At 33.9% G+C, this 25,694-nt stretch overlaps 1 protein-coding gene across 3 annotated transcripts in view; it reads right to left on the bottom strand.

Moving 5' to 3' along the window:
- LOC103580116 (Krueppel-like factor 3) overlaps positions 1-25,694 on the bottom strand; it is a 193,540-nt gene that overhangs the window by 154,258 nt on the left and 13,588 nt on the right. For all 3 annotated transcript variants that reach the window (XM_008561759.3, XM_008561761.3, XM_008561760.3), the window contains one exon: positions 21,499-22,120. In XM_008561759.3, coding sequence (XP_008559981.1) covers positions 21,499-21,510 — 12 coding nt within the window. In that variant the 5' untranslated portion in view covers positions 21,511-22,120. The remainder of the gene's footprint in view (positions 1-21,498; positions 22,121-25,694) is intronic.

Raw genomic sequence — 25,694 nt, 5'->3', positions numbered from 1 at the left:
AGAGCAGTTCTGCAGTGGACTAGCTTTAGACTATAGCCTGTAGACACTAGAGTAAAGATGCACACGTGATCTCAATGTAATGATCCCCAGATAGTCACGAATGCTGGAGCTCAAGCTCCCACACCCATACCTCCTATTCGTATTTATTTATTCCATCAACATCAGCATCACAAGCAAAGCTACTCCCGCGCAATTAACCATTTTCGATGTAATGAATAGACGATCGCGCGATTACAACTCCAAGTCGCGTGCGTGTCAGTCTACGAATATTTAATGCCGCATGTAAGGTAATGACCCGAGTCTAGCCTGCAGTTTGAGGTTCGTCGATTATTTTAAAATCTCAAAAGTTGGAAAAATCAAGTGAGGTACAAGAGGTCACTGGGAAATAGCTGAGCATGAAACAAGGGTACGAACATGTATGCACACAAGATAATGAGTCTGAGCACCAGGATTCGTGTTTGATGCGAGACCTCCTCCGCGGAAGAGACTCAACAAGTAAATGACGCTGCTCTATGCCTAGAAACCATATGATAGTATCCCGGGTACAGGCGTCTTATACATATTAGTATTTAATATTTCTTTCTCTTTCTAACTTAAGCGATATTTGAAAACGTTCCGGCATTCAGGAGAATCATGGGTAGGGTCAGAGAGCCGCTCCCTCTCTGTTTATATTTCTTTACTCTTTACTCTTTACTTGGTGTGCGCATCTTCATATTATATATATACACTCCTGTTTATACCCACGCATTTGTTATTTCCATCACTCCCATCTCTGGCACCTTAGTATATATAATATATTTATAATCATACATGATATTTATATATATAAATATAAAATCATATTAAAGTTTATCAATCACCATTTCCCGATTGACAAATAGCTAACTAACAATTCGACTAATTGCAATTTAAGTTGTCACTTTTATTTGCTGAGTAATTTTCAGTAACAATATAAAAGACATGTGCGGCATGTTGGTTTACATTTAATTTATTTTCACGTGGATATTAATTGAGCTGAATGTGATGTAGTTAATGTGAATAATAACAACAAAAGATTGTTTATCCATCGTGGGAAGGCGTCTTATCTAGCCGAAACGAATCACTCACTTCCACTTCTATTCATTATTCTTCATCTTCTTCTTCCTTTGAGTCACTCCTTTCTCTCCCTCTCTTTCCCTCTTTCTCTCTTTCTTACTCACACCCTCGTTAACTATTTTTAAAAATCCTTTTTCTCTCATTACCCCGGACTTCCGCAATGTCAATTACGTTTAGCATTGGCCTGCACCCTTTCGTGCCCACAGCATGACTCTGGCTCCAGTAACAATCATTATAATTATCGATTGCTATATACTTGTATGTGTACACAATACACTAGTAACTAGACTGGCTGTTTCACCTCTCAAACACGTGTTGTTTGTTAAGTCTCAGCTCATGTAAAAAAAAAATTTTTCTTCTCATTCTCGCTGACGAGTTATTTGACCGCGAATTCCCATGAGAACTTATTTTACATTCGGGATAATCATTTTCGCAATACGTCAAAAAATAAAAAATATTTTTAAATACGAACACAAATAAATATTAAATAAAAGTTGTTTGAGGTCGTAACAGCTCGACTGGGAAATTGAATAAAATAGCAATTAAAATGTCCTTTCGATCAGGCGATTGGTTGCTCTGTATATCGAGTTTCAATCGATAGCTGAGTTGCGTTTACGCGTCGCGTCTCTCTAAATTCAATCTTTATCTCCCTCTCTTCCTCTCTCCCTCTCTATAAATGTACGTACACATTTATATACGAAATAAAACCAAGGCTTGAACATAACATTTATATCTATATAAACATATATTATACCAAGAGTTGTACCCTACCCATATCCATTTACTTTTTGATTACCGATCTATCGATCGATAGATCGTCGAACACACAGCACGCCAATGAGCGCCCACCTTACATTTATTACATTAGATATCTCTAGGTCCATGTGGGACATACTCTTGTATTTATTCTTTAGCTTTATCTCTTGCTCTTGCTTGTGCTTCAACTAGGCTAACTTTACTATGGTGCACATCAAACACGTGACGAATGTTAATTAATGCCACGAGATTTAATTAAATTTTCTTATGACCAGACGTAATCACGTAGCACCAATCGATTACATGCAAAAAACATCTCCAGTTGATGCTGTTGCGACTATACCTTCGTTTTACACACTCTATGTATATACAAAAATATATATATGTAGAATACCATATGTACGCACAAGTACTGAAGTTTACTAGTATCGAGATATATAACCTTATCGGGGTGTTATACTTGCAATCGATCCTAGTCTCACTCAGCAGTATATATATATATATGTATATTTATTTACACTCAACCACTTGGGTGTACGACTGGCTTTTATAAATACATATGCTACTTTTTTATATGTGTACGCAGGTTACTTAGTAACCCTAAGGCTCGTATATTATTAGTAAGTTATATATTTAAATTAATTAACTTCTCTACGAGCGAGCCAGATATTCTGCGGTTTAGCTAAGCTACATAACACTCAACTAAGTTAACTATTAATCTGCTTGTTTATTGAATTTTTTTTATCTGACTTTAAAAATATTAATCGACGATTTATTAGCTTTGTGAAAGCACTTTAGAATGTCTAAATACAGACCAAAATAGTTTATTTAAATCTTATATGAATATCCGCGAGCGCTAAGCTGACAGCCCAACTAACATTTAAAATTATTTAGGAGATATTATAATTATTATTATGAGATAAGTAAAAAAAAAAAATATATATATATATATATATATATATATATATATATAGATAATAGTTTTTTTAAATATTAACCACGAAGTAATGATTTGATTTTTTTTAAATCGAGTTTAGGCTGCGACATTTTTTTTTTGTTTAATTAAGGGAGGGAGGGGCAAAACGGGGTACTCAAAGAAATATCAAGTTTTCGAGGACTCAAATACGCTAAATTTTTTTTTTTTAATGATGTTCAAAGTAAAAAAAAAAATTTTTCATTTTTGCGGACAAAAACGGGGCACCCCCTAAAAAAAGTAAAAAAAAAATTCCTGGATTTTAAATGAATATGATTAAGTTAAATTTTTTTGCAAGTAATTTACATGAATAAAAATAATTTATCAATAGTTTTTATCATAAAACTAAAGTCATCAATATTTTTTAACGGAAATCGAATTTTGAAAAAGTTCAGTAAAAAAAAAATTCAAAACAATGCTCAGTTATATTTACAAAAGTATTTTGAAATGTTTAAAAAATATTTAAAAAATAATTTTTTTTTTTTACTAAATTTTGGGGGTACCCCGTTTTGCCCCTCCTCCCACCTATACGAGTCAATAGAATTAAGATTTGACACTCAACTACACGTAAACATGAACTTATATAAAATTAATTAATTAAATTATATGAATAAATTAAGATTTGCCTTGAAGCTGTTCGTCTACTTGTAAGCCGGTACAGTATGAGTTAACTCTACACTATATTATACAAATCCCAGCTCATGTTTCAGATATCATCGATCCTTAAATCCTATTAGGCGAAAAATAAAGTACACAAGCTGGTAGCGTCTCACTTGATACAAATATGAGTTTTAGCCGAAGATAAATAAACAGCGCTGTAGGAAAAGATTCCAAAGACTCAGTATGACAGCTGGCATAGATATTTCTACTATCGACATTCATATAAATAAAATAAAAAGTCGAATGAAATAATATCATCAATAATATTATTATATAAATTATACGCTTATCCTTAAACGGGTTTATTAATTATATTTTATCTATTTTCCCGGCAGATTATCTAATTTAATAAAAACTTCAATCGTCATCATCAATTACCGTATACAAGTCAATTTATACAGCATTTTAAGCTATAAATTAGTGTAAAAATTTATCGAACGATAAAAATGTGGTAAGTTAATAAAAAATATCGGAGATTTGTTCGCTTTCTTAAACGGTTTCGCATGGACTCGAGGTAAAAAAATCTAAATAAAAAATGCAGGTGGGAAATGAAGCAGATTGTAGTTTGTAATACGGGCTGAGGAGTTTTTAAAAGGGGAACCAGAGAAGGAGAATAAGCGAGACGAGGTGAGTCCGAACCCACCGGCAATTATCCGGTCTAATGAGCAAACATTCCGTCTCTACCCGTAACGTTCCACCCTTTCTCTCTTATTCTCCCAGCAAAGCAGCATTTGTGAGGCATCAGTCTCTCTTATATTATTTTATACTCGTAAGAATACAATACCGACGGGCACTACCACCCAACAGCAGTCCGCCTCAGAGACTGATGAAGTATAGAATCGACAATCTTACAAGTCCCGATCCTTCGTTAATGAAGATTATTAAATTAGTACCTCTCACCGTGAGCCCCTTTTTTATACATAAAAACCCGCAGAGACCCAGCAATCGTGTAGGTAAAATAACTAAACTCACAACAGAGGATAAAAGATTCTGAGGATTGCCCTGAATCGAGATTTAATATCTCTAAGATCAAAGTGTACATGTACACATATATTTAGTAGTGACCTCACAGCAACAGCAACAACATTTATAATTACTGCTGAGAGATTTAACGGGTTATTCGTGCACGGTTTATATTCTTGTCAGGTCTATCCTTAACTTACAATCAGTGGTACCTCAACTGAACTAAACTCTACGAATTAAATTCTGGCAAGCTGTTGCCTGGACGTATATATCAGTGCGCTGTGTAATATAATACACGATATAATAAATAATACGCGGCTCATTCTCATCTGCGTCAATTAGCGGATATTATTAAATTGAAAGTCGCTCCTATGCTGAACTGATAGACGGCAGCCAGCTCGTTACGCAATCGATCCCGGAAAAATATATAGATTGATGGCGTGAGAAATTAGAGCAGCCAATTTATGAATATGCCTCATGACGTGTTTACAATATATTTATGGGTGTATGAGAGAGATAGAGATCACAATAATCCAGACTAATCATGACTAAAATGTGAGATTGATTTAAATGATCGGCGTTTGCTACAATTAAAATAACCATTGATGTAATAAACGGTGTAATGAGTTAACTCTGGGTTATATATTAAGACAGTCAAATAAAATTCATATATTATATGTATTATATATGTGTAATATCCAACGGCAAGTGGCCCGACTGTGTAAGCGCGGTTTGACGATTATATTCAAGGAAGAAATTAAATAAAACATTCTTCTTGACTACTCAGCTCGTGCTGAATATATATATATATATATATATATATATATATATATATATATATACATATATATGCTGGAGCGCCCGAGAGAAATCTTATATCCTTCAGCATGTTCTCCGCCTCCCTTGTTATATTATTGAGACGACGATGAGGCATATCCAGAGGAGCCGTGCTCTTGCTCATGTCAGAATAATATTTTCTGTGAGATCACGTCCTTTCATCGTAAATCTACTAGCTCTCTCGCGTTAAGACGAATTATTAAATTATGCTGAAATAACTCAGTCTTTTTTTATTATTTATTATTATTATTATTATTGTTGTTGTTGTTGTTATTATAGAAGAGAGTGAAGAAGCTGATTTGTCATCACGATTGGATTATACATCGCGCGTCTCACGACATCTTGACGCGATTTACAATAAATTGCGTGTGACTTTTCGCTCGTGCTCGTTAACATCGAGGTCGAATTATATTTTTTATGCATATATATATATATATATATATATATATATATATATATATGTATAGATAAAAATAGTGGGGATTATGCTTTAGAAATGGTAGTTATTTTTGCGGCAGAGATAAAAAAAAATCCGCAGTTATGAGTACACGTCAGTAAAGTGACGGCGGGGAAAGGAGGATGAGTTTTAAAGTGAAAAGATTATTTCTTGAAGAAATCAAGAGGCTAGACGTGTGGATGCTGATAACCGGATCCAGCGAGGGACAAAGTACAAAAGAGAATTGGTTTATACACGCTTCTGCTGTACTTTACACTGAGGACTTTTGTTCAGACGTTCAACAACGAGCTTGACCTTGATTACTTGTATACTTGGTTTTAGCATACATGTATATAAATATACCATTATTTTTTTTACGTGTATATGTTGGTACAGTAAGTTTGTAGACGACGCGGCGTGAGACTCATCGCCGCGGACATGTTTAGTGTCGGCGGAGAAAGGCAAAGTGGGATGGGATTAAAAAAAGTAAAAAAAGTACTAAGATGGGTTGAAAAGGTGACGGAAGAGGAGGCGGAGAGAGGTGCAGACCGAGAGACAAATGAGGCTGCTGTGGAGGTGGTGGAAGATGATGTCGCGCCTTGGGGCTCTTTTTAGTCCGACAGAACGCGCGCCAGATCTCTCGTGTTTAAAAATTGAATGTTTACCGAGAGCTAGTCGGTCACTCCTACTCTTATCTCGGGTAATAGTTTCTCAGACAGTGAAGAGTCTCTGAGAAAAAGTACACGACCAGTGAGGATTTATGTGTTTGTACTCTGAGGATGAGTCCAGGCAAGTGAAATGAAAGTAAATAGAGAGCAATGAGAGTCTACGTATTATTACAAGCGGTCAACATCAACCAGAGACAAAAGAGTCTAGAGAAATTACACAGAGTCGTATTGAGAGAGTAGTAATAAGAACAAAGCTGGAGATCACACATGATGATGATAACTAAAAGGCGTTGGTGGAAGGAAGACAGTGATCAACTCGTCGGTGCAGCAGGATGTGTCCTCTCGTCCCTCACACCACTTATTCCGGCTCGTTCCCTCGCTCTTAACTCTTGTGGCGTGCCACGCCCGCCATTCACCTTCAACTTGGGTTCCAGCTCAGCACAGAAGAGTACAGCAGAGCACAGGAAGGACGTCGGACGTAACGTACGTCTGTAGCAGTGGTGTTGAATATACCAAAGAGCAATACAAGTGAAGCTGAATAGAAGTTAAGTCGGGGAACAGAGTCTTGAGTATTCGCACGAACGCCGGCGGTTCTCTACTCCATTCTTCCTCTACTCTGTATCAACTACTCCCGCCTTGTTTGCGATCCTCTGCCGCTGTTGTTGCTGCTGACTGCTGCTGCTATAAAGAGAATCGCCGCAATAGTGTGTAGACGACTTTGAAAGACAAGACAAGTCCCAACTAAACCGCCACGAAAGAATACCAGAATCCTAAACCAGTTTGGACAAATTGTATCGGAATAATCGCGAGAAACCAGAGAAGCCGGCTAAGGTCGTTTGTGACTCTCCACTTATTTTTTATTTTATTTTGTATACTAGGTTTATTTTTTTTAAGCTTTTAAACATCCGTTGCCTTGCTGATCCTACACAACAGTAGACTCCATCTAGCAATATAATGCTCGTCCCTAAAATAAATGAATCCCTCTCTATTATGAATAATAATCCTCATCATCATCAGTAATTCCAACAGTCGAAATTAATTAGTCAGCAGCAACTCTAATAGTCTCTTGAAGACAATTCGCAGCTAGAAGTAGTGGTGGGCCATCCGTGCTCGGTACTTGTGTAAAGTGCACAAGGTCTTTGTTCCTTGGAAGATTCGAAGCGGCGTGGTAACGATTACATCGTATCGTTGGTGGTTCTCTCCAAGTTCTCAGGGTCTTTCTCCAATCCATGGTGTCTGGTCTCCTGCATCGGCAGTCTTGCAGACACGAGTAAAAAAGCCCTCCCCTCACTTACATAAACTAACTACTACTCACTACTTACTATACACTCAGCATATTAAAGTTTAAAGCCAAAGCGTTTGTAGTAACCCAACAGAAACGATTGCAGGCGAATCGTTTGAGTACATACGGGCGTGGCACACATGTTTCTCTCTCTTATCTTTCTCAGTCTTTCTTTCAAGACATTACATGCACAAGTATGTTAACCCGTTGGTATAATATTTCATAGTGTGCACACAACGTCCCATGACATGCTTTGGTATCCACACATCAGGCGTCCAATTTTCCTCCTCTATTCTATTCAGAGTAATTGACTTTTAACATCTCGACACTCTGCTAGTATCGAGTGAGTGTTAAATAAGAGAGAGCAAGAGAAAGAGACCAATAATATGATTGAGGGTAACATTAACGCGAATTGGTGTGCTTTATTGATTCACAGGCGGTGTTGATGAATTAAACACAATTATCGTAATGCAAAGCACCTCTAAACGCTCTATTCGGTTTGGTTTAGTTAGCACACGACGGAAACGCCCGTGTAGTATTAAATGTAGTGTATGTATACTGTATAGTATACCAATGTATACCATAGACCGTACCGTAGACGGTAGACCGTACACCGGTGTGCGGTGTAGAACGAGGTGAAGGCTGTTAAATGTAGATTGTGACGCCTGTGGCGGATTCAAAGTCACAATCTATCTGGTAATAATGTATAACCACCACGATATCGACGATAAAACAACTGTGTAACTCTCAATACAGCTCGGTATACTGCCAGAGTAGTATATACACCACTAACTATCAACATTTAACTCGCTGATGATGATAATAGTATACTCATGAACATGATCATGCTAGTGTATACTAAAAGATGCTCATGTTTTATAACACAAATTACTTGTGCCGGGTTATTGTTTGTTGTGTTAGAGTTACGAGTATCTCTAATAAGCTCGTATCAGCCGACTTCTCTATTGTATATATATATATATATATATATATATATATATATATATATATATGTTCCCTGTATTTGCTGATTAAATAATATTATTTATTTTAAAAATAAACCTCTGTACTCGCTGACGACAATGATGATAACGACTGCTGGTTGCGTTATTGCATAACGCAGTGGGTGTGCACGTGGAATACAGTTTCGATTGTGGACACGACACAATACAAGGTCTCGCCGTTTTATTACCATAGTTTTATTTTTCATTTTTATTTTGCATGTACATATATATATATATATATATATATATATATATATATATATATATATATATATATGCAGAGAGAGTCTACTGGTCGTATCGGACAACAAAATGTCACGTAACGTCAACCGTTGAGTTGAATTTATAAAGACAATTTATTTATACGAAATTTTAAAAATTAAATTTACTTTTATTACTTTCGTTTTAAATAAATTTAGACGACTGCGTTGATGATTAAAAAAAAATACTCTAGATAGTTCTAAATTAATAATTGGAGTATTTAAATTTATACATCAATTACGCGTAATTTATTTCATTTATGAGTTGCTTTCAGTTTTAAGATAACTGCCCTCTAATAGCGACATTTATCTTATGCTCGGGTGATTTATTATTATTATCATTTTTTTTTATTAGTAATATAAATATATGTGAAAACTAATATTGATTATATTAATAATGATAATGATAATGATAAGTTTATATCGATATAGATTTACAGAAGCCGTAAATCGGTATTAAGAGTTATAAATAATATGGGTGATAGGGATAATGAGCGTAATAATACGTTAACAGATTGATTGATGAATAATTAATGCAAATGAGGGAATGTGTAATGGATAAATGGATAAATATATGAGTGATGTGTGTTAATAAAGGGATAAGTGAAAAATGTTTGGTTTACTTGGAGAGACACCCGGTATATTTAATGCCATGTAGTATGTAGTAGAGTAGTAACTAAACCACGCGACGTATCGTGCGACGTGTACGAGAAGGGCGTGCCTCTGTCGTTCAACTGCGCAGTTTGTTGCACGCGCTATAATCGTGTGTGTACCGAGTAGAGCAACGAGGCATTACGCGTACGACATACGCAAATACTTGACAAACTCGCTGTACGTTAATGTTAACGTGCAAGTTTCGTTTCAGTCAGTATTAAATGGTAGACTGCAGTATATGTGCACTCTGCACTCCATGTGTGTATGTTTATACATATATATGTATGTATGTATGTATATATATATATATATATATATATATATATATATATATATATATATATATATATATATATATATATATAATACTAGAGTGGTGTGCAGATACCAAGAGCCCCCCAAGTAAAGTCCCCTGGAGTGAAATTTGACGACGCAAGCAATAAATACAAAAGGATGTTTGAGCACGAGATGTGTGCAGTTGCAATGTGTATAGTAGTAGGTCGCTTTTTTTCGCTTGCTCAATACTTTGCCGACATAAAATTATCTAGAGTGTCGGGATCTCTAGATGCTGGAAGAAAAAAAAATTTCTAGTTGGGTGGATGAAATTTTTTTTTTTTTTTTTTTTTTTTTTTAAATTAAAAGACAGGTGAAAGAGTACACTTGTTCCCACATTGTATCAAGTTTCACACGGAAGCATTTTAACATTTAATTATTGTTTACTTGTATTAATTATTTTTTTTTTTTTTTATTAAAACTAGGGAAGTGAGGTTATTATTATATCTGTTACAATAATCGCTTGGTTGATATGCAGTAATTGAAATAAATAAACAGATAAGAAAATATAAAAGTCGTGCGTGATTTCAGAACGTTCTCGTGCATAGAAAATTTACTCACATATATTGGGATTGTCGGGGCTGCTGCTTATTAACTAAACTTGCTAGGACTTTTTAGATTAAGAATCTGATTAAAATATATTTTAACCGTGGGCGAAAGCGACTGCAGTTAAGATGAGATAGATTTTTTTTTATAGAAAAAAAAAAAAAAAATATTTATAGTCAATTTAGGTGTTTATATTTTTAGCTGTATAATTATTATTGTTTATATAAATTATTTAAAACAATTGACAGAGTTTGTAGCAAGCGAAATAATTGACGTGGATAAAAATCGAGGAAGATTCATCGGGACTTCCGATCGAGATGCAATTTCAATGAGATTGAGTCGATGTTAGTGAGAGAGTTTAAGTAGTTTACTACTACCACAGTCCCACTAAATACCTATCATACTGCTATATATATATAGATGGATAAATGTATATACACATGAGGGGATCTCCCGATGCTTCACCGCGGCAAGCAGTGGCGGCAGAGAGAGCCGAGGAGCATGGAGCGTGTCGACGGCAGGGGTCCCCCTACTTCCGGCGAAGCATATCCGGCAGTACGCCTACCTATATCTCGGACCGTCAGAGCGTGGACTCCCCTGTAATGTGTGTTATGTTATTCTACAATCAACTCTAGCACCAGCAAGCCGAGTACAATCGCGATAGGCGTGTCAGCCCGCTAAGATTTTTGAAAATTCGGTCTTGCTTGAAAACTCAAAGCCATTGAAAAAAAAAAAATCCTTAACAAATGTTGCAATTGTTTTCGCCAAAGACGTCGCACTGCATAATTACCTGAAGCAAAACCGCCTTTATTTTGTATTGTAAAGAGAATAAGAGATGCCAACAAATCTCGGTAACACAGTTTCCGGTTTTAATTTACGACCAGAGTGTAATCATTTATGAAGTTAAAGTGGCATTTTAATGACAACAACAACAATAATGATAATAACAAAAATACAACATTAAGTTCAAGAGCGCATTGTATAACGTGAAGATATGTCGTCTCTTGTGATGTTTGTCATCGAGATACGTGGGCGGACTCATTTATATATGCTTGTCGCAAAGAATAGAATAGAATAAGTCTGGTAGTGCCGTTAATACATTTATAGACTCTTTATACATATATGTGTTGATATATGTACACAGACGACATAATACTTATTAGACAGGTTTTATTATTGTCTCAACTTAAATGTATGAGTATCTGTGGACGACGGAATTTACTTGTCAAGGTTACTTGCGATTGCTGCGGCCTTGACTGAAGACACAGGAAGTTAAGCTGGATTCTCATCTTTGTCAGAAGTCATTTCAAAAAAATATATCAACATATACGTATATATTGATGTGAAACAATATATATGTATAAGAAGTAATATAAACATATAACTCATTGAATAGAGTCATTTCTCGAGTTTCTTTATTAACCGGAAACCAACACTCTGGAAGAGACGGCGCCGTAACGAGGCTCTCGAACAAAAAGTGCATAACGTCGTTATAGATATTATGAAATGGCAAAATGCCGGCGCATGTCGCGTTCTTTGTATAACATAAACAAATAAAAAACTAGCCGCGACTGGCCGGTCTCAACTTCTGGCATCTGTCGGGTCTGCCAGAACGTCGAGGATTAATTTCCTCAGAGTCTTCTTTTTGGCTAAGTTGTTTATTCGCATAAAAATTATTGTCAAGATCGAGAATGCCGAGACAAGTATGGCCAAATTTATATCGTCGAGTTATGAGGATATGAGGACGAGAAACATCCAATAATATTGACGGATCCAAAACCTGTTGAATTGGTTCCAAGATAAAACATCAAAGATAAATATCAATCATACATAATATTTCATTACATCGATGGATAAAAAGATATTGAGTCTTAATCCACTTTAGTTATCGAGCAGTAGCCTGCCCATTCCCAGTTCCTGAATACTATGAATGTAAATATGAGAGACATGTCAGTCACATATTATATGATATGACATGATACATATAAATAAATATGTATGATAATTCCAAGCGTGTGATTGGATATGAGTAGATACAATGTCACGGTTGTCGATGAGGACGTTGAGCAACTAATGTCTGCAAAACAAACTACAGGTCGATGACCGGTCCGTAGTCCATGCGATTGCTTCTGGTCTCATGTGTAAGCATTTCCTCGCAAGTCTTGCTGTTACACCCGACAGCATTCGGTCATGCTATGAAGACAGTCTTCTACAGCAAACTTAAGTTATTGTTATTACCCTTTTCCACTTGTTGTTGTTGTTGTTGATGTTGCAATTGCTGTTGTTATTGGTGTCGTTTTCAGTCTTCCTTCACTCATTAATCGTCTCTTTTACCAAGTAAAAAAGTGTAACCCAATAAAGAGACAAAAGTATAAAAGATAACGGGTGAATTGAGTGCGTCATAAGTACAAAGTGACCGACACGTATCCGATCACTGACAGATGTATCGGTGCTAATGTTTCCAGGCATTAACGAGCAACATTACACTATTTAGCTGCTAGTTAGAGTGATATATTTAACGTTGACGAGTACAGTACAGTCTATTAGACATTAATAAACTTCCAGCTTCCGCAATCTTTATCAATTATCATATTAAATAAATTAATGAGTACTGTAATTGTCTGACGCCTTAGCGATTAAGATATTACTGAACATACATAAAAAGCTTGATATGCACTTGATAAATAAATCGATCAAAGCTTCAACCAATTGTGGAATTAAATTACGAATTCTTATAATAAATATGTACAGATAAATACACCAGGTAAATAAAAGCGATACTTGGTTGTTGTTTGTCGTGTATCGTGACTGCTCACGATATATCTTAAAGTCACGCGTACATACCCTGCTAAGTAAATATGCATAACCGCCTACTGCTTCTGTTATGCCGGTGGTAGTTCTAGCTGCCGTTACTGTCATTACCTATTTTGCAATTACAACTTCCTTCCAATTCGAACTAGAATTAGTGAGCTTAAATAATTACATACGCGTAATCCTCATTTTTTACAAACAAATGCTATAATACTCTATTTAGACACTAGAGCAGCCTTATGTATTGAAGACTCACAGCCCGAAGGATTCGGTCCAAGAAAAATAATTGTAAATACGATTGTATGGCTCCTGTAAACCCAGACCTGCTTATAGTTTTCAGTGCAAACTCTGCTGAATATTGAAAAATGTATACATGTAGAGAACAAAAGACCTACGAGCTGTCTGCTGCAGCTCGTGGTCCAGCATCGAAAATTGATGCTCTGAAAAAACCGTTCGGAAGTTATGTAGTGATCAGATGGAACTTGTTTTCAATATGATGTATATGATATACGATATGACTGATTGATTGGGTGTGTAATAATGATGATGGCAAGTTATACTGATGTAAGACAAAATAAAAAAACAATCTTTGTAAAAGAGCATAGTGACCTGTGACCTAAAGACGCGAGCTACATGATGGAGTTCTGGGATTGTGGGCAACCAATAGATCAGCACAGGTGAAATGTCTGAGTAGTGAGTTGGTTGGGTGAAGTCTAATGTCTGATGTGAGAGAAAGCACGTTAACACATATATAGTGTGGTGAACTATTATACATATAATTTATATATAAAATACATTGAAGACGGCCCATGTACTTATTGTGTTTCATATCTTTCATTGTATTATTTTCAGTCTTTTTTTATTTATTTAATTTATTTATATAAATATATATGTATAGGTATGTGTATATCTATATATTTTCTTTGTTGATGTTCATACACACTCGAAGGTCTCTTTAACGGGTTGATAGACATGCTTAGTCACGGGCACTACGACTAGACCGATAAAAGTTTACACTCTCTCAATACGTAATGGTGGATTTAATAATTCGTCCGTAGCTGCATTCAATTTTGAATTTAGCTGTCTTAACTATCCGAATAGAGCAAATGAAAGAACGTTAATATTCTTTCACTCGTGTGCCACGACAATAAGAGATCATTTATTCACATCAAAATACAGACACTTTGACGGATAGTTTGGACGACCGTTGTTGTTGTTGTTTAAAGGAATAAAAAATAAAAAAAGTACTTGCTTAATGATATTTTTTTAATTACCGAAACATTAAGAGAATTATTATTATTATTATTTTTTTTTCCCTGAGAATAAAAACAGAGTAATAACAATATTGAAATAAAAAAAGGACTTCTTGTGAGGCCGAGGATGTTATAAATGATGCTCTCGGTAAACAATTTTTAATACTTTTCTCTTATTTCAATGCCCGGTAAATGTCAAAAGTCTGCGTGCTGTCTATTATTGTTTAATTTTATTATTTATTGTATTAAACAAACATATATGTATAGATATATAAATATATATATCGCTAATGTATAATATAAAGAAACTGTTTTTCAGATAATAAAAATTCCAACTTTCTTTTTTTTTATCCATCTTTTGATGACGATTTAAATAATATAGTTTTTGCTAGTGATGTAGTTTTCATTTATGTTCATTTCATTCGTTTTCTATGTGTCTTTATGACCAACTCACTCACTCAAACTACTGCCTTGTCCTATTTGTCCGTTTTGGGCAACGATGCACGGAAGAAATCTTTCCGGTTTTGGTGGTGCAACCGGTTCCATGAATTTTTTCCGTCACTGCAACAAACCGACACGAGCTCTCTCACAGACTCTCATTTTTGTTGTAGTGTTTGTTGTATTTTTTTTTTTCTTTTTTCGTTTTTTTTTTATTTACGTTAAATTTTCATTGCGATGTATGATGCTTACACTCAATCACACTGAGTTGTAACATCAGTTTTCTGGTAATAAACAGTTATAATAAATCGACAAACATATATCTTTATAAATCCAGACTCCTTGACGTACATGAGTGTCATGACGCTGCATTCAATAGTGATAAATCTATTTAGAAAATATTATTTTAATGAATATAAATATATATTCATTTATGAAAGCTACCATTAACATTTAAAATATATTTATGTTCAATTAAAATCTCAAGTAACATAAACCAACGCACTTTAATATCTAAAACCAATTATTACGTCAACTATTAAAAGTAACCGTAAAAAAAAAAAAAAACATTTATGATGGAAATACTGGTATATACTATTACCAGCAACAAATCAAAAATTTTCCGTTACAATCTCTCGCTTATTGTTTCTCAATTAGACACAGACATAAACACTTAACACGCATAACAAATTTTATTTCTAATGTCTCTAACGGTCTTTCACTTGGTCAAGTGTTACGACTAGTCGATGACACACGTTATCTACTTAATTGATTTATAAATAAATGCTACTGTAAAAATAAAAGTTATTCTTGTTCTCATTTTCATTAGTCATCATATGTTTACTAAAATTATTTTATAAAAATCTGTCAGGCTTAATTTTATATGTATCATAATTTAATTAAATACCTGCAAGTTTAATTAAATGTACACAAGATATCCGACTCAAAACTATCAATCAGTGAGTTTAAAATAAACGAAATAAAATAAGAAGCCAGTGACTTATGATGATTAACATGGATCCGATTCAAAGATAAGATATAATTCAAATTAATCAAGCTCGCACGCAAGAGATATTTTTTGAGTTTAAAAGATCTACCGGGGGGTTTTTTTATCTTTTTATCAGCAATTACATTGGTGACATTTTCAAAATTATCAATTGGAATTTTAGGGATATTTATTTATCATTTAATAGTTTTTGTTATGAAATTTAATCAGCGTCGTAACGTTAATTAATAAAATAATTATGCAAATGTGAATAACTCGATAGAGTTAATTTTTTAATTAAATTTATATATTGAGCAATAGCAATAAGGCGCGAGTTCTAGTAAGTAACTTTATAATAAGTAATTATTAACAAAATAAAAATGCAATAAAGCAGTGGATAGGACAGTAGTTTGATTGGTTTATGTGCATGGCTTGAAAACTTTACGAGCAAACATTTCCATAGAACAGAGTACATGAAGTGCAGCGCTAATAAATATTGGTGATCCTAGTACAGCTGTATGGAGTTAACAACAACGATATCTAACAACGGGTATATGGTACTATAAAGCTGATGGTAAAGGCCAAAGACACAGTGAACGATCGAGGTACATATACGCGTTGTTGAGCAAAAAACAGTGGCTTTTCCTTGGTGGACATGGTCCTCACCGCGGGATCGCTCACGACAATATTCTCTCGGATTCTGACCCCGTATTCTGACGCCAGAGCACGCTCTGGACCCAGAATCATCGTCCAGCACTAGACATTCTGACACTTTAGTTATCATCTAGATTAAACTTCATAACAAACCGTCTCTATTTTTAATTTTTTTTTTTTTACCTGAGTACATAAATATCTGATAGCTTTTCATCGCGACCTCGTTTTTTTTACTACAACTTAAAAAAAAAAGAAAATAACGTAGTAATTAATTTAATTATTGCGAAATATGAGTTTGCAGGCATTTGTTACATTAGATAGTAAGAAATTGACTAATTACGGTACGAAATTGTTTTTTTTTTTTTTTAATTGATTGGAAAATTAAAATTATTTGGAAAATATAAAAATAGTCAATTCGTTTTGGATTTTTTGAAAAATTTCAAGTTTATGTTTTCTTATTGATAAAAAAAATATGGATTTTCATCATAAGAGTTTGAATTTCGACGAATGATTAATAATTAAAATTTGTTTACTGCTGACAGCACATCCGAAGTACGAATGAATCACAAATTTAATTATATACTCAAATCTATAAAAAGTCACGTACGAGGTCACGGCTGAAAGCCATTGATATAAACTTTTCAATGTCGCGTAATAACCAAAAAACACTTATATCGCCATTCAATTGTTTTATATTTACTCCCCATTACATAAATCTGAGTTATTATTTTTCCTGTATCTTTAATGCCGCAGTAAAAAATAACAAACGCCTAAAAATAAACGAAAAACCACTTTCTCAATGTATATACAGAGGATCGGAGTTTTAGTTAAATCACCAAGGATACAGTAATTTGAATTTAATGTACGTGGATATCATTAATGTAGTGTCGAGAGATTTCGGAAATTACTCGAAAGTTGAATTTAATGTCAATGTCAAACAATTTCAGTCCCACGATATTATTAAAAAAAAAAAAAAAAACAGTTTATCGTACAATGTACAGTCAGCTGATAGCATAACTGCGATGACGAGGTTTTATATGTGCATATAACATCATAACATGAATTTGTAAATGACGAGCCGAGGGATGCTGCCGGATAGGAGTTTTAGTGTTTATAATAGTGATACCGAGTTTACGAGTAAAAGTGAACCGCTACCACAGGATAATAATATTTATTGGCGATATTTGAGGATAATATAGGCACTTAGTGAAACTTGCAGCGTGCTGTATTTAGTGTTGAGTGTGTCGGCGGTGACACGGCTTTAACGTTTTGAAACGAGCTCTTGGAACTCGAAATGAGCTTATATATTTAAGAGAGAACAACTTTGAGTGGGTCATAAAATCCTTGGGATACGTTACACTGGAATTCGAACGTCCTGTTTGACAACACGGTAAAGCTTTAAAAATTGCAATTATTCTACATTCGATTTGGACGGTTAAACACCCGATTTTTGACACTTTAGAACTGCTTTTAACGCTCCATTTAAAATTTAAGGAAAAATTATTTTACTACTACTGAGAAAAACATTTATCAATTTTTATTGTCGAGATTAATATAATAAAATTTTATTTATTGTGAAAAAAATTATTTTATATCGCGAGACACATTGTGTACAAAGGATAACTTTTATTATATGGTATATATTTTTGTGGATACATATTTTTTTATTAAAGAAATATGATAATGGTCTTATGGTCTATACCAATGATATACGATATCTTTTGTGTAGGAGACCTCCGAGCGTGAATAATGCTCCGAGCATCAATCCGAAAATAACCAATTTCGCCATCATCCAATCCAATCTCTTGGTTCCTTTAGATATTATACCATACAGCAAATAAAAAAAGTTATTTGAATGCAACATAATATCACAAACTTTTGGTTCGAATCGATTTTTAAATTTGGCACCTCTTTAACCTAGACTAAATTTACACACGGTTTTAAAATTTTTCAGCCACTACACACCGCGGTTTAATATAATACCGGCAGTAAGGTGACATTAACGATTCGTAAATTAAAAGGCGCCATTTTGCGCTTTCAAAGTCTGTCCCAGTGTGTAGTGTGGGTTGAGGACCAAGAAGAACAACAAGACAACGACATCACCGGAGATGAAAAGAAGAATAAGAAGTAAATAAGTTAAGGAAAAGGAGACGAAGAAGAAAAAGAAGTTGTCGGTCCATTCTCTATCTCATCTTTTTCGAACCGTTGCTCGCACTTTGTCATGCGACACTGGACACAGTACCCAGTACTACTGCGTCGTTTGGTTCCCGATAATTTTTTTTTGTTTTTTACCGGCAGGGACACAAGAGAAAGCCGTCTGTTTCGTGACAAGTTCGGCTGTCATTATTACTTGTCCAATTGAAGAGACAGTGTAATAAAAATGTATAAATAAATAAATAAATAAAATGAGTAAATGAGTGGGCGTTGCATACATTTACAGTATTTGTGTCCTCTGATATTGTCATTAATATAAATACTTAGGTAATTTGTGTATCTGTGTGTTATTTTTTTACTCAGCACGATACCGCAAAATCACGTACGTGCGGATTGTCCTGCACGCATGGGAGAGCCGCACCCTCGCGAAATCAACACTCATTTATTTCGACTACCACGGACATTAAATCTATCCAAAACAATTAACCGGTCTCAGTAGTGCGTGGCACCTCTACTCACTTACTTATTTACTTACACTGTTCAACGCGCACGATGAGCTATCAATTTTTCTTTTTTTGTTTTTTCGTTTCATTTATTTTTATTATTCATCCTCAGTATCAGCAGTATGCATATACATATACATATATGTAACCGAATGGGCGTAGGCGTTTCATGAAAATTATGTTTCACTCCCTCGAATCGACATGTCTCTCCTTACACGTCGCGTTGTCACATTGCATGCAAGAGAGAGTTTAAATATATATATATATATATATATATATATATATATATACGCACATTACATGAAGACCTCATATTGTCGTGCTTGCATTCCTTAACTTTTTTTTAACATCAATTTATTATAAATTTAATTTATAATCCGACTAAAAATACTCAAGTATTATTTCAATTATTTTATAATATTTTAATTTAATATCCCAGATTTTATTACTGCGCGAATCGCCAATTAATTCTTGACATTAATTTTGTAATAAATTCAAGTTTTATATAAATAAATTGTAAAAGAAAAAAAAAATTAAAGTTATTTGTAATTTTTAATTTTCTTTAATGCTCGTAAGACAAATTAGTTATTTATTACATCAAGGACAAGGAATAACGGAAAGACACGATTTGCATTTGAAAATAAGAGAATTCACGCAATAAATGAAATCCCGCTCATCCTTCAACCACCAGTTTATCCCAGTAATTTTTTTTTTTTTCAAGCCTTTTTATCATTTTTTTTAGGCTCAGCCGCACACGACTGGTTTATACGCTTCTTTTTTACAGGATCTTTTCAAGTGTCCAGCAGTCACAGAGTATAACTGACTCTTCTCTACCATCTACACCTTATATCAAAGCTAAGAAGACCAATAGTATTATACTTGACGTCTGTGCGGGTAAGATACAAGATTCCTCTTATTCACGGATAAGAAAATCCTTGGAGGGTTAATGGACTTTGCCACACCCCGTCCCAAAAGATTGCTAAGGATTATTAATGCCTCAGCGTGGTTGACCTTTGAACTAAATGACTGGAGATACTTGAGAACTAGGCGTTAACAGTTAACAGTTCACAGAAACCCACATCCAGAAGTTCGTAACATCGCAAAACATACTCGAGGGTGTTTTCCCAACCGCCACCACCACAAATGCAGACCAAATATTAGTACACGACCAGAATAAAACATTAATGACCAAGTTTTGTCTACACAACTCTAAATGACTAACGTTAATTAAAACTTAACATTACCAAGAGTAAGACCAAGAACAAAATCGAGACCAAGACCAATACCGTGATACTGAGCATATTGTTATTGTAACAAACATTATTGGCCCGGCTAATTTGTGTAACCCGCTACCACATAAACTGTCCGACAAACCGCAAAAGACCTTACACACAAGATACAAGCCACTCGAAAAAAAAAAAAAAAAAAAGTTAAAATAAAAACCAGACTCTTTATTTTCACTGCAGTAGTCCCACCACCTTCGACCTGGAGAACTTTACGGGCAATTTATGTTGACCAGTATTTTGTTACAACTCCCGCGTATAGTACTTCGATACACTCCCCAAAGACTTACGAGACAGCGAATCGAGTTGGATACACTGAATGCGAGAGTGTGTACGTAACTCGTGCACAAGCAGCCAGTGTGTACACAAACAAGTCTTAAAAGTGAGTACATATAAGAAATAAGAAGTACAAGTAAAAAATAAAAAGCAAGAAGCGAGATGCATCAAGCCTTCTTCTTATATATAAATATATATACTGTAACCAAGTTAACCAACCAACCACACTGGAGACAACCGGGCTTGCAAATAAAGATAATTCCCCACGTGGACGTAGTGGTAAAAGTCCTGGCACTCTCAGATCCTAAGAAACTACTCGCGGATTAATCGCAGGTGGGATCCATTTTCTGGATGTTATAGATTTAACTGTTTTAATTATGCTAATTTAATAACATTCAACTGTATATACAGTATAGATATTAAATGTATCAAGTATTTGGTATTAAGACGTTTGAAGTTATCATATAATTTAATCGTAATATTTTTTTATTAAATCAGACACTTGTTACCACTTAGTATTCATATATGTATATAATTAAGAGATTATTTGAATACATGTTATTAAGTCGTGGTACAACAGAGTCTAGACGCCAGAGGAGAAATAAAATACTCAGTCTCTGTAATATATAACATGCGGTAATAATAGAAGAATAAATGATAAGAGTATGACTCACCATGAAAACCATGAACCTTGATTGCAGGTTGGCGTTCCCGATGTAAGTCAGCGTTTCCAGCCACCGGCTTGCGTGTCTTGAGTACTTTTTCACCCTTTTCCTTCACAACTTTTTTTTCGTTTTATATATATCACTCTTTATTTATTTATAATCCTTTAATACGACTGTTCGTAAACCGAGTTTCTATTATTTAGCTATAGCTTTTTCCTTGTATATATATATACATATATACTGAAGTAAGTAAACTTGGATTCGTCGGGTTCGTTACACTCACGAAGGCTAGATGTCCACTACTTAGATATTAACCCTCGCGATTGAGAATAAAAGTAGTGTAGCAAATAAATTATTGCAGAGAAAACCGATGTTAGTTCACTGTAATAGCGGTTTTATAAATAATTATATTTATTTATAGAGTACTAATAGTTGAAATAACTAAGATATGTTTAATGAACGTTATTATAGTGATATTTTATGTAAATGCATTGCTTAGAGATTAATTATTTAGATTTAAGTTTATTACAGGAACTTAAATCTGATAAGTTTATTACTGGGCTGCTGGCTACTGGCAACTTGGATATATTGGCATACTGGCATAAATACTGGCCCGTTTGGCTTATGATATCTGCAATGATAAAAAAATAACGATAAATATTGGCTGTGTAAATAAAATAATAATAATAATAATAATAATAATAATGATAGTAATAGTATACAATGTAATTGGAAATAAAAAGTGTTGACAAGTTAGACTGGATAAAATCCTAAGCCATCTTATCGATATATCTTTTTAGTATAATTTTTTTTGTTAACCTCAGGCAAAATGTCACATTGGGTTGGCAAGTAATTCCCAAACACGCCCATTCCCATCTTTATCGATAAATCGGTCTAGATAATACGGGCTGTATCTGATATGAAATAAACCAGAAGCCGGCTGTGGACACGGCACACACTGGGTGTGGAAAAAAATAAGTAAGAAAAGAAAAGATAAAAATAATAATAATAAAAAAAAAGATATAGATAGGAAGAGTGTCGCTCGAGATCTCGACATCTGGTATCTGTTGGCGTGCCGTACAGCAGAAGCACTGGCTTCTGACTTCAGTAAGATAAATTGATGTTACGGGTAGAAAAGAGAAGGCCTAATGACTCTCTGATCCTGTAGATGGGAATATTAGATACAGTAGCAGAGCATGATGGGGAAATTTCGTCACGTTCTGGAGGCTGTGCGCGAAATAAAAAGTAGTAATAAAAATAATGGATGCAATGAAGATGGAGATGGAGACGGAGACGGATTTTTTTTTTTATGAAAGCTGCTATTGTAAGAGTTGAGCTAAATAAAATTATTGGATGGAACGACAATTTATAATACAATTGAAAAACGATTGAGAGGGCGCGGTCGTTTAGCCGGGCCCATGACAAGCCTGTTCTTTATTTAAATCATTCGATCCGGCACGTCACAATCGATTAACATTGCTCTTTCGATCATCGAATTCAATCCCCAATGTTCTACTTTTATTTTTATTCATATCATTTTTTTATCCTTTTATAATAAAATTATTTTATTATCTGTTTTTTAATTTGACAAATTTAGAGATTCGAGAGGAAAATAATGATTAATATCCAGGAAATGAAGGATTTAGTGTGTCTACAATTGAATTTACTAGCTCTTAGACTAAATGAGATTGAATAAATTACTTTAAATATATCTAGTCCCGCCAATAAAATTGGCTTTTCCAATTAAATATTATTCTCTCAAATCGATGAATTAAAAATAAAATAAAATAGCTTAATGAAATGTAAATTACATTATCGAGAATACGACTAATGAAATGGATAAATAATTTAATGCAGAATATTAAATTGACATCAGTGGGTACTAAAAATATATACATATAATAAATGAGTTTTGAATTTATAATGACCTTCTTACCAAATAAATTCATTGTGAAATAACCAACAAGAATCGTAATATAATTTAAAACCTCAAAGTTAACATTATTGTTAAGCATAAACGTTAATAAATCCCCGTATAATTTAAATGTTAAATAATACGTTTAAGTTGGAATTTAGTTACTCAATTGTAATAAAAAAAAAAAAAAAAAAAAAAAAAAAAAAAAAATTATTATTCTTCCGGAACAAATTAATAATAAATATAACGCAAGGCCATAAATAATAAAATGCAAACAAAATAACTACTGACTACAGCCGTCAATTTATCCGAGGAACCTCTCTATTTATGAGTATATATTTATATGAGCAATAATAAAATACTCAAACGTACAAAGTATCAAGAGTAACGAGAAACTGTCGTAATTAAAATAGTATTAAATGATCGATTTAAATGTCCCGAGGCACTTGCAATCGACTTTATTGCAGTGACGAAATTATAAGTCGAAGAATTTTTTAATCGAAACTCGTAAATGGTTTCGCGCCCCTTCACTGTATCGCGACTTTGGTCAATTGAATCGAAGATATAAACATACTTACAACTACAACAGTTACACCGGTACTGTAATACATACTGTTTTTTTAATTAGTCACATGCTAAGAATGTCTGTGTTACGCTCAATTGATTTACGCATTTATTTTTTTTTTTCAAACTTGCATGCACTGTTCATAAAAAAACCGTTGTTCCATTTATGTATATTAAATATATACCTGTATCTTAATTTAAAATCAATTAAAAGTATTCAATTAGTCTGCTATACGCTGATAAACATACTCCGGATATCGCATATGTGAATATCCTTTTTTTTTTATTGATCACTTTCTTTGATGGATTACTCAAAGTATAGGTTAGTAAATTCCAGTGGTCATACACCTCGGCCATTCAGAGATCCAGGAGAATGTGACTTGTGTTTTATTTGTTGTCGACTTTGGGTGTCGAGGTTCATTATACTCGAGGTTGTTCGTGTCACACGTGTCTTTTTCCAAAACGACTTTACTCGGTGTAGTGAGCTCAAGCATGACGAAGTCTTTGCTTGCATTTATGTTTTATCTCAACCCGTACCAGCATAACTGTAACAAGTGTGCGCAACTTGTAATAAGTTATGGCTTCAACAAAACCACCACCGCAGTTTTCTGGCACTATCGTATAGTAAGAGATTATTTTTTAAGTTAATAAACGAAATGCATTAAATTGATGAGTTTACTTTCGTTTAAGTGATTAGTGATAAATTTTTTTCTATGAGTCGGGGCAAATATAATTTAATTATGAAGGAAAACAAGTATAAGTTACATCTAAATTAGCATGACGATACAATATTGCTATGGTTGGATGGGTCTTGGGACGGAACCCAACCAAGCAGGATGCAGAGTGACCAGCGGTTTTCCTCGATCCCTAACACAAACAACGACCAGACCAAATTATGGCTCAGACTTTTGGTTTCTCGAGTCTGTCTTACGTTATATTTACATTTGCAACTGTCGGATCCTATTTATATCTGGTGTTGTGGTATTTATATACATCTATATATATATATATGTAATGTATATGCATGCATAATATGAATCTTTGCAGCAAAATATAGTTATATATGTCAATACTTGTGTCTCGTCTTGCTGACGTGTGTACCCGAGAGCTTACTTGGATCTTTATGAATGAGGTAGCACGCGTGTGCGACGACTGGAACGGAGTAGAGCACGAGCTCCACAATCAACAACTGTCTTGGAAAAGTGACCTGTCTGCTATTAAACTTTATACACGTGCTATCACAAATTATTTTTAATTATTGTAATTATTATTATTATTATTGTTTAATTCTTTAGAAAAATTATATCATTGAGAGAATAAAAAATTTTTTTTTGATACTCGGACAAATATGAGAACTGCAGGTGACTAGTTCTTATACAACTTTGATATAGTTTTATGGATTTAAAAAAAATCATTTTAAAAAATTATCAAAAATTAAAAACTTGATTTGTCATAAAAATAAATCGTTAAATAAAAAATTAATTAATTTTAAAAGATGATGTTGACTTATTTGTATTTTTATGACCTATTGCATCAAAGGCTATAAACTACTCAACTAAAAAAAAAAATATTGTCGACTAGACATAAATAACCAGTTATATTCAGTCGGGATATATGTTTATGCTTATTAAATTTTTTTTTAGTAAATTAAATTATTTAAGAAATTTTCAAATCTTTTAACCGACTCCTACACAGTAAAAAATTTTGTGTATCTGTGTTAAATTAA

Source organism: Microplitis demolitor, chromosome 1 (genome assembly GCF_026212275.2).
Source record: "Microplitis demolitor isolate Queensland-Clemson2020A chromosome 1, iyMicDemo2.1a, whole genome shotgun sequence".
Classification (NCBI taxonomy): domain Eukaryota; kingdom Metazoa; phylum Arthropoda; class Insecta; order Hymenoptera; family Braconidae; genus Microplitis; species Microplitis demolitor.
This window is presented reverse-complemented; position numbering and strand designations above follow the sequence as displayed.